At 29.8% G+C, this 10,391-nt stretch overlaps 1 protein-coding gene across 1 annotated transcript in view; it reads right to left on the bottom strand.

The window, feature by feature from the left end:
* Positions 1 to 5,346: 5,346 nt before the first annotated feature.
* The window catches only part of LOC119611371 (ubiquitin carboxyl-terminal hydrolase 1-like), a gene marked incomplete at its 5' end in the record, with an annotated part of 5,814 nt that continues 769 nt past the window's right edge, over positions 5,347 to 10,391 (bottom strand). The window contains 9 exon segments of the mRNA XM_037966930.1: positions 5,347 to 6,896; positions 6,958 to 7,064; positions 7,067 to 7,192; positions 7,195 to 7,599; positions 7,602 to 7,633; positions 7,833 to 8,126; positions 8,165 to 8,721; positions 8,769 to 8,885; positions 8,927 to 8,982. Of these exon segments, the coding sequence (XP_037822858.1) occupies positions 5,703 to 6,896; positions 6,958 to 7,064; positions 7,067 to 7,192; positions 7,195 to 7,599; positions 7,602 to 7,633; positions 7,833 to 8,126; positions 8,165 to 8,721; positions 8,769 to 8,885; positions 8,927 to 8,982 (2,888 nt within the window).

The raw sequence follows: 10,391 nt of genomic DNA, 5'->3' as shown, positions 1-10,391 counted from the left end.
TTAGAACTACTGAACTTAGAACTGAACTAGAAGACTGAACTAGAACTGAACTAGAACTGAACTAGAACTGAACTAGAACTGAACTAGAACTGACTAGAACTGAACTAGAACTGAAACTAGAACTGAACTAGAACTGAACTAGAACTGAACTAGAACTGAACTAGAACTGAACTAGAACTGAACTAGAACTGAACTAGAAATGAACTAGAACTGAACTAGAACTAAACTAGTATTGAACTAGAACTGAACTAGAACATAACTACAACTGAACTAGAACTAAACTAAAACTGAACTAGAACTGAATTAGATCTGAACTAAATATGAACTAAAACTCAACTGGAACTCAACTAGAACTGATGTAGTACTAAACTGGAACATAACTCGAACTGAATACTTTGTATTCATACTTATTAAGGAAAAATTGTAAATAATAAATATTTTTAATATATTTTTTTTAATTTAATATTTAATTATTTGGTTGTTTTTTTTTAATTTTTGTTGAGTTTATTTTTGTTTAATGTTTAACAAATTTTTTAACAATTTTTGTTTTTTTTTAATTTATGTTTTATTTTTTATTTCATAAAGAAATTAATCTTTTTTATTGTTAATTAAAGCCATTCTAGCAAATTCTTTTATAAGCTGGATTTCTTTTTCATTATACATATATTTAATTAATAATAAAAAATAAACATTTACAAATATGTATTTTAAAAAAGAACTGAAAAAATATCAAGAAATATTTTTTTTACTTAAAGATTTTTAATTTAATTAAAAATCTTTAATAGTTTTTGTTTTAATCAGAACATGGAATCAGTATATAATTTAATGAATTCTGTATTTGAATATTGTTTTTGTTTGTGTTATAAAAGTTGTAATAACTTTGTTGTTTGTTATGTTTTTATATATATTGAATACTTTTAGGCATTTATTATTTTAGAGTTCATTGCATATTTCAGGGATTTGTTTGTTGTCTTTATTTAAATAAATATTTATTATTATATTAGTACTATTTCAAAATTGCATTAAATTTCTTGTTATAAAGAGGTTGGTTTAATTTTATAAATTATTTTCATTTGTTATTAATAAATTCGTTATCAAATATGTTTATTATTATTTTATGTAATTTGTTTATAATATTTATTTAATGTTATGTTTATTTTGTTTTTTTTTTTTGCTAAAGGAAGGATGTTTTGTTTAGGAATCTTTCAATTTATTTTGTCGAATTTTATTTTTTAAATGGGCTACAAAAACAGACTAGGTTCATTCATTTATTTATTAGACTTATATGTTTTTTGTTTGTTTAATATATGTTTTGTTTTAATTTTATTGTTTTAATATATTTATGCATAATTTGAGAGATCTGTTTATTGATTTCGTATTATATGTATGTACATACATCTATGTACTTGTTTTATATACAAGTTTATATTTATAACAAAAATTGTTTATTCTTAAATGCCTAATACTGTTCCTTCTATGTTGTATTATTTTTAAATGTAATATTTAAAAATATTAAAAAAAAAACTAAAAAATAAAAATTAATATTTCAAATATATAAATGAACTGAACTAGAACTAAGCTAGAACTGAAGTACAACTGAACTAGAACTGAACTAGAACTGAACTAGAACTAAGAATGAACTAGAACTGAACTAGAACTGAACTAGAACTGAACTAGAACTGAACTAGAACTGAACTAGAACTGAACTAGAACTGAACTAGAACTGAACTAGAACTGAACTAGAACTGAACTAGAACTGAACTAGAACTGAACTAGAACTGAACTAGAACTGAACTAGAACTGAACTAGAACTGAACTAGAACTGAACTAGAACTGAACTAGAACTGAACTAGAACTGAACTAGAACTGAACTAGAACTGAACTAGAACTGAACTAGAACTGAACTAGAACTGAACTAGAAACTGAACTAGAACTGAACTAGAACTGAACTAGAACTGAACTAGAACTGACTAGAACTGAACTAGAACTGAACTAGAACTGAACTAGAACTGAACTAGAACTGAACTAGAACTGAACTAGAACTGAACTAGAACTGAACTAGAACTGAACTAGAACTGAACTAGAACTGAACGTAGAACTGAACTAGAACTGAACTAGAACTGAACTAGAACTGAACTAGAACTGAACTAGAACTGAACTAGAACTGAACTAGAACTGAACTAGAACTGAACTAGAGCTGAACTAGAACTGAACTAGAACTGAACTAGAACTGAACTAGAACTGAACTAGAACAGAACTAGAACTGAACTAGAACTGAACTAGAACTGACACTAGAACTGAACTAGAACTGAACTAGAACTGACTAGAACTGAACTAGAACTGAACTGAACTGAACTAGAACTGAACTAGAACTGAACTAGAACTGAACTAGAACTGAAACTAGAACTGGAACTAGAACTGAACTAGAACTGAACTAGAACTGAACTAGAACTGAACTAGAAACTGAACTAGAAACTGAACTAGAACTGAACTAGAACTGAACTAGAACTGAACTAGAACTGAACTAGAACTGAACTAGAACTGAACTAGAACTGAACTAGAACTGAACTAGAACTGAACTAGAACTGAACTAGAACTGAACTTGAACTGAACTAGAACTGAACTGAACTAGAACTGAACTAGAACTGAAATAGAACTGAAATAGAACTGAACTAGAACTGAACTTGAACTTAACTAGAACTGAAGTAGAACTTTTTTGTAGATAAAATCATCTGAAAACAAATTTTTTTGAATGAAAACAAATAAAATAAAATTCTTTTAAAATTTTTTCTTTTTAAATTTTTATTATTAATAATATATAGAGTTCTTTTTTGTGATTATACTTTTTAACTTTTTACTCACATCTTAAATAATTAAAGCCAAAAATTTTTTTATAAATGAAAAGAAAAAAAAAACAAATTAAAACTAAAGAGAGCTAAGCTTATAATAAACAACTATAAATGGATTAATCATTAAAAATACTTAATAAACAATTGATAATTTGATATAATAATAAAAAAATACCTAAGGAAAATAAACAAATTTTCAAAGAAAAATAATATCATATAAAATAAAGGAAAATTAAAAATAAAATTAACAATAAAAACAAAAGGGTGTTAAATGTGTTAAATATTATTAAAGTTATAAGGTTAATGTGTTTTCATATAGTTAATTGTTTAATTTATTTTAATTGTTATTTACTCAATTTTTAAGGTTTACAACATGTATACTTTTTTGTTTTTGTTTTTTCTTTAATTATTTTATATAGTTTAGTACATAACAAGGTATGCAGCAAATCAGTCCAATAGAGAGAGAGAGTTGTTATATAAATGTAGTAGTATTTATGTAGTTAGTTAAAGAATATTTTTAAATAGATAGATAAATATAGATAGATAGTTAAGATAGTTTTAATTGAATGTTGGCATTAATAATTTCTTATAAATGTATGTTGAAGTAGAAATAATAATACTATTGTAGAATCAAATTTTATGTGTTTTTGCTGTGAAATTTGCATTCATAATCCCAAAAATACTAGAACAAAGAATTGTTTTTTAGTACTAAAAATTATTTAAAAAGTTTTATTACAAAAATTTTTTATAAAATACTTTTAGTACTAAATATTTTTATATAAAAAGTCTTTGTACTAAATAGTTTTTAATAATATACTTTTCGTACTAAAAATTGTCTATAAAAAACTTTTAGTACTAAATATTTTCTATAAAAATCTTTAATACTTCTATAAAACCACTCTTATACTTTTAGTAGTAAATTTTTTATATAAAAGTATTTTAGTACTAAACATTTTTCTATGAAAATCATTTTGTATTAAAATTTTTCTATAAAAAAACTTTTAGTACTAACAAATTTTCTAAAAAAATCATTTAGTACTAAACAATTTTTATAAATCTTTTTAGTACTAAAAAATTTCTAAAAAAAATTTATATAAAGAACGTTTAGTACTATTTTTCTATAAAAAACATTTTGTTTAAAATTTTTTTATAAAATTGTTTATTTAAAAATTATTTAGTACTAATAAATGTTCTTTAAAATTATTTATTACTAAAAAATATCTAAAAAAATTTTTAGTTCTAAAAATTTTTCTATAAATAACTTTTAGAACTAAAAAATATTCTATAAAAATCATTTAGTACTAAATAAATTTCTATAAAAAAACTTAGTACAAACATTTTTTTCTAGAAAAATCTTTTAGTACTAAAAAAATTTCTATAAATAACTTTTAGAACTAAAAAATATTCTATAAAAAAATCATTTAGTACTAAATAAAAAAAACTTTTAGTACTAAAATTTTTTCTATAAAAATCTTTTAGTACTAAAAAATTTTCTATAAATAACTTTTAGTACTAAAAAACTTTTCTATGAAAATAGTTTAGTACTAAATAATTTTCAATAAATAACTTTTAGTACTAAAACTTTTCTATAAAAATCATTTAGTACTAAAAATTTTCCATAAATTTTTTTGTACTAAAAATTTCTTTGAAAATCTTTTAGTTCTAAAATTTCAATCCAATCTTTTATTAGTAAACAATTTCTATAAATAACTTTTGGTACTAAAAAATTTCAAAAAAAAAAAATTTAGTACTAAACAGTCTTCTAGAAAAATATTTTTGTACTAAAATTTTTTCTATTACAGTCATTTAGCACGAAAAAACTTTTAGTACTAAAAATTAAACAAACAAATCATTTCGTACTAAAAAAGTCTTACAAATAGCATTTAGTACTAAAAAATCCTAAAAAAAATTATTTAGTACCAAACAATTTTCTATGAAAAAATTTTAGTACTTAAAAATTTCTATAAAAATCGTTAGTACTAAAAATATCCCAAAAAAAACGTTAATATTAAGAAATGCTCTTATAAAAAACTTTTAGTACTAAAAAATGTCTACTAAAATCATTCAGTACTTAAATTTTTTTATAATAATCATTAAGTAGTAAACTATTTTTTACAAAAATCATTCAGTACTAAAAATTTCTATTTTAGTAAAAACAATTTTCTATAAAAACTTTTAGTAGTAAATAACATTCGTTTAAAAACTTTTAGTACTAAACAACTTTCTATAAAAAAAAAACTTTTAGTACTAAACAACTTTCTATAAAAATCTTTTAGTACTAAAAAATTTTCTATAAAAACCTTTTAGTACTAAAAATTGTATATAAAAATCTTTTAGTTTTTAAAAAATATTCAGTAAAAAATCTTTTTAAAAGCAATAAAATCAAAAAATTAATGTATCTAGCAAAAGAAAGAGCGAGAGAGTGATAGAGCTAAAGTAAAGAGTAAAATGTATAAAGATTAAAGAGTAAATATTAGTATATATCACGTATGATAGAATGATAAATTAAAAAAAAATATTGAAATTTTAAATACAAATATGTTTTTTTTTTTTTTTTTTTGTTAATTTTTATAAAGTTTCTTATTTTCTTGGAAATATTATCATTGTGTGGTTTACTTTTAATTTTGAATTAAATATTTTTCTTTCTCAATAAAGTTTAACTTATATAACCTGTTCTTTACAATTGCATTTAGTCAGGCTTTTATTATTACAATTATTATTATTATTATTAATAATATTATTAGTATTATTACTACCACTACTATTGTAAATGTTGTTGTTGTTATTATTAAGATTAATATTATTACTATAACTTGTATTGCTCTTATGCTTACTTTTAGTTGTTGCTGTTACTCACATACGTATACCCGAACTATGGGCACTATGACCACTACTCTGTAGACTTTCATTTGACCAGGAGGTCTGTGGCGATGATGTTACGGGACCCGGAGAGGATGTAGATGCCGTTGCCGATTTTGGTGGTGTGGATTGTAGATTGTAACGGGCATAGAAGAGTAAATAGGGAGTTATAGTTATTTTACGCGCCGGTGATAATAATTCTTCAAATTCTCTTTGTGTCATGGCTTTGATTTTATCATCGTCACACATATACCAGATGGGTTCACTGCAATTGTTTTGCGTGGTGGCATAGGAGGCTTTTGTGGAACCTCTACCCGTGCTGCCGTAACCCGAGGTATTGGCCGATGTGGAGTAGTTATGATGTATGTTGTTGTTGTAATTGGCTGGGGTATTGTAGCCAGAACCGTTGGAATATTGGGAAGATTCTTCACTGAAATCGCTAGTACTATTGTTGGCTGACTGGTATTGCAATTGCTGTTGTGCTGAAAGGCGCATGGCACAACAGTTAATACTTTGACAAGTGACCGGACATTGGGGTGTTGCTGCGCCACCAACACCAGCCGCTGTCGAATTATTCATAGATAATTTTCCTATGCCATTTGTAATGGCTTTGCTGCTGCTATTTAAACCATTTAATTGTTTGACATTTTTACTCATATCTCCCGAACTGGAGGCTTTACTACGTCCGAATTTCATCTTCATTTTCATAAACCCGGTACTCGATGAACCCAATCCAGAGGAGGCCGCTGAAGATTGCGAACTATTAGCGGCACTAGTGCTATTACCCGCCGCTGCTCCTAGATTACGTTCTTGACTAGCTCTTCTTCGTTGCTCTTTGGGACAATTGATGTATTCGTTGGCCCAATCCAGCGAACAGGTGTACGCAATGTAATGACCCACCGACATAGTAGCGCCCACATGCGTTATCACACTGTATAATTTATAAATGTGTAATTTGTTGGCATCACTTAGTTCACAGCATTTGGAACAGAAACATTGCAGGGTAAATGATGTTGGAATGTAACTGTTTATCTTCTCCATGCCACCGCTAAAACGGCTCAATTGTATGATCAAGAGACGTGGCAAGACTTCGTAAGATATTGAACGTATGGCCTCGGTATAGCCACAACATTGTTCACAGCGATATTTGTTTTCATTGCGAAAATACTCGCGGGTAATGCAGGAATTCTAGGAGGGAAGCCAAATAGTAAGTAATAGTCTAAACCTTTTTTTATAAATAACAACTCACCTGTATAAATGATGATGGTCTATCCATAAATTCGTTGCTTTCGTAACCCGCTTGGGGCACAGGTACAGCAATATCAATCATGGTTTCCTTTTGTTCCGTTATCGTTCACAGCTCAAACACTTGGTGGTCGACACCGTTATGCCCTCAAAGTCCTCATTAAAGAAATCCAAACCCAATTCTCTAATCTTACCCTCCAAACGTTGTTTATCCTTTAGTATTAAGGCCACAGCCGTGGTGCATCTGTTTCATCTAACGCTGTCGCGCTGCCCGCCACAATAGCAGTAGAATTTGAAGGTGAGGTTAGCGAGTTACTGCCACCGCCAATTGAAGCCGCTCCAACTGTTGCTGAGGCAGCCGAAGTCGATGTCGTATTGAGATCATTTGTATTTAGGTAGAAGAGACTATTTGCTGTGCTCGTGGTCTGTGTATTGCCACTAGACATGAGGGCATCTTTAAGAGGCGATTGAAGGCGGGAGTTTTTGGAATTTTTACTTTCATCTTTTCGCTTTGATTTGCGTGAGAAGAAGGAGGAAGTTTTTGAACTTGCTGAGGCTAAACTATTAATATTATTACTATTGCTAGTGCCAATTGCAATGCCACCACCAACAGCACTGCCAGCAACAGAAGTATGGTTTTCATTAAATCTCGTTCAACTTCATCAGGGTTGGAAATGTATCTGTAAGAAAGTTTGTTATAAAATGTTATTATAGAACAATTACTTAGTACTTAAAGAAGAAATTTTTAAAATTAAAAGATTTTTATAGAAAATGGTTAAATACTAAGATGTTTAATGCTAAGAAATTTTTAAAAATTTCTTCTAAAGTTGTTCTAAAATTTATTCCATTCTTGTGGCCTTATCAATAAGATCAACTTACCCATTCAATATCACATCTGGACACTCAGCTATGGCTTTGATTAAGGTTTGACTTGTTTCTCTTATACTATTCAATAGACACATTAAAAACTCATGCGCATCTTGTTGTTGATTACCCTCAAATATACTGCTAACATCTTGTATGGCATGCAATAGAGTATCGGCATGATGAGGTTCGGTCGATTCATTAATCTCATTGCGATGCAAACTCTGATAGAGTTCATGCAGTTTTTCAGTCAACAGCTGATGACAACTCTTTGAGTAACTTGTGTTAGGGCAGAAGAATTGTTGGCCCCTGCGCTAGGGACTGCAGTTCCTGAACCACTATTATACTGTTCCATGGAGGCTAAATCTTTGCTACTCCAACTGCGAGCATTCTCCATGTGCACTGCACTAATGCCGCGACCCAAGGAAGACGATTTTGCTCGTGCTCTCGCTATATTCTGTTGCAGAGCATTCAAATCCGCTAGCAAGTGATGAAGATTGTGCAAGAATTGTGGTGCAAAACGCAGAGTGTATACCACGGAATTCAAATAGCAAGTGTTTCCAATATTACACAGTGTTCCCATGGTGGGCGCATGATTGATGGCACTGCCATTACCCACCAACGAAGGATTCGAATTGCCTGCAATAACAGAACCACTGCTACCCGATAGATAATATTGATTTGCCATTTCTTGTGTATCACTGGTATCATTCATAACCATCGCAGCACCACCGCTACTGGCACTCGACCGACTTGAAGTCATATAACCATTGCCCACAACACTACCGCCTCCGCCACCACCGCGACCATCATTGGTCGTTTGAAATGGACGCTCATACAGCGACATTATACGCGCTCTTTTCTTCGAATTCGTATTTGTTGCTTCGATTGGCAATGGTTTAAGGAATTACCAGCCGTTGTTTGTTTTTGTTCGCTGTTGTTGTTATCTACAGCAGCGCTTGCAGACGTTTGCACGCCTGTAACAGCAGCAATTTGTGGTGTAATTGGATTGGCTGCTATACGTTTGGGTCTGGGTTGATGTAGTGTCGCAAGTCCTAGGAGTATCGCCTGTGTGTTATTACGTTTACGTTTATTATTGGGTTTCTAACTTCTTCGCTCAAGGTTTCGATTAGATTTAAGGTTGCATCATCAAGAACGGGGGAAACTGGAAATGAATGAAAAAAATTTCGAAATTTTTTAACAAAGAGAGGTTATGAATGGTTAGTTTAATTTTCAATATCATTATCATCATTTAAAATTTGTTATAAAATATACAGTGCTTGGAAATTGTTTCAATAAATCTGTATTAGTTCTAGTTAAGTTCTAGTTCAGTTCTAGTTCAGTTCTAGTCAGTTCTAGTTTCAGTTCTAGTTCAGTTCTAGTTCAGTTCTAGTTCAGTTCTAGTTCAGTTCTAGTTCAGTTCTAGTTCAGTTCTAGTTCAGTTCTAGTTCAGTTCTAGTTCAGTTCTAGTTCAGTTCTAGTTCAGTTCTAGTTCAGTTCTAGTTCAGTTTAGTTCAGTTCTAGTTCAGTTCTAGTTCAGTTCTAGTTCAGTTCTAGTTCAGTTCTAGTTCAGTTCTAGTTCAGTTCTAGTTCAGTTCTAGTTCAGTTCTAGTTCAGTTCTAGTTCAGTTCTAGTTCAGTTCTAGTTCAGTTCTAGTTCAGTTCTAGTTCAGTTCTAGTTCAGGTAGTCTAGTTCAGTTCTAGTTCAGTTCTAGTTCAGTTCTAGTTCAGTTCTAGTTCAGTTCTAGTTCAGTCTAGTTCAGTTCTAGTTCAGTTCTAGTTCAGTTCTAGTTCAGTTCTAGTTCAGTTCTAGTTCAGTTCTAGTTCAGTTCTAGTTCAGTTCTAGTTCAGTTCTAGTTCAGTTCAGTTCAGTTCTCAGTTCAGTTCTAGTTCAGTTCTAGTTCAGTTCTAGTTCAGTTCTAGTTCAGTTCTAGTTCAGTTCTAGTTCAGTTCTAGTTCAGTTCTAGTTCAGTTCTAGTTCAGTTTAGTTCAGTTCTAGTTCAGTTCTAGTTCAGTTCTAGTTCAGTTCTAGTTCAGTTCTAGTTCAGTTCTAGTTCAGTTCTAGTTCAGTTCTAGTTCAGTTCTAGTTCAGTTTTAGTTCAGTTCTAGTTCAGTTCTAGTTCAGTTTCTAGTTCAGTTCTAGTTCAGTTCTAGTTCAGTTCTAGTTCAGTTCTAGTTCTGTTCTAGTTCAGTTCTAGTTCAGTTCTAGTTCAGTTCTAGTTCAGTTCTAGTTCAGTTCTAGTTCAGTTCTAGTTCAGTTCTAGTTCAGTTCTAGTTCAGTTCTGGTTCAGTTCTAGTTCAGTTCTAGTTCAGTTCTAGTTCAGTTCTAGTTTAGTTCAGTTCTAGTTCAGTTCTAGTTCAGTTCTAGTTCAGTTCTAGTTCAGTTCTAGTTCAGTTCTAGTTCAGTTCTAGTTCAGTTCTAGTTCAGTTCTAGTTCAGTTCTAGTTCAGTTCTAGTTCAGTTCTAGTTCAGTTCTAGTTCAGTTCTAGTTCAGTTCTAGTTCAGTTCTAGTTCAGTTCTAGTTCAGTTCTAGTTCAGTTCTAGTTCAGTTCTAGTTCAGTTCTAGTTCAGTTCT

Source organism: Lucilia sericata, unplaced genomic scaffold, assembly GCF_015586225.1.
Source record: "Lucilia sericata isolate MDLA Ls3-8-SP2 unplaced genomic scaffold, ASM1558622v1 Contig001435F_arrow, whole genome shotgun sequence".
Taxonomy (NCBI): Eukaryota; Metazoa; Arthropoda; class Insecta; order Diptera; family Calliphoridae; genus Lucilia; species Lucilia sericata.
Note: the sequence above shows the minus strand (reverse complement) of the source record. Positions and strands in the feature narration are given on the sequence as shown.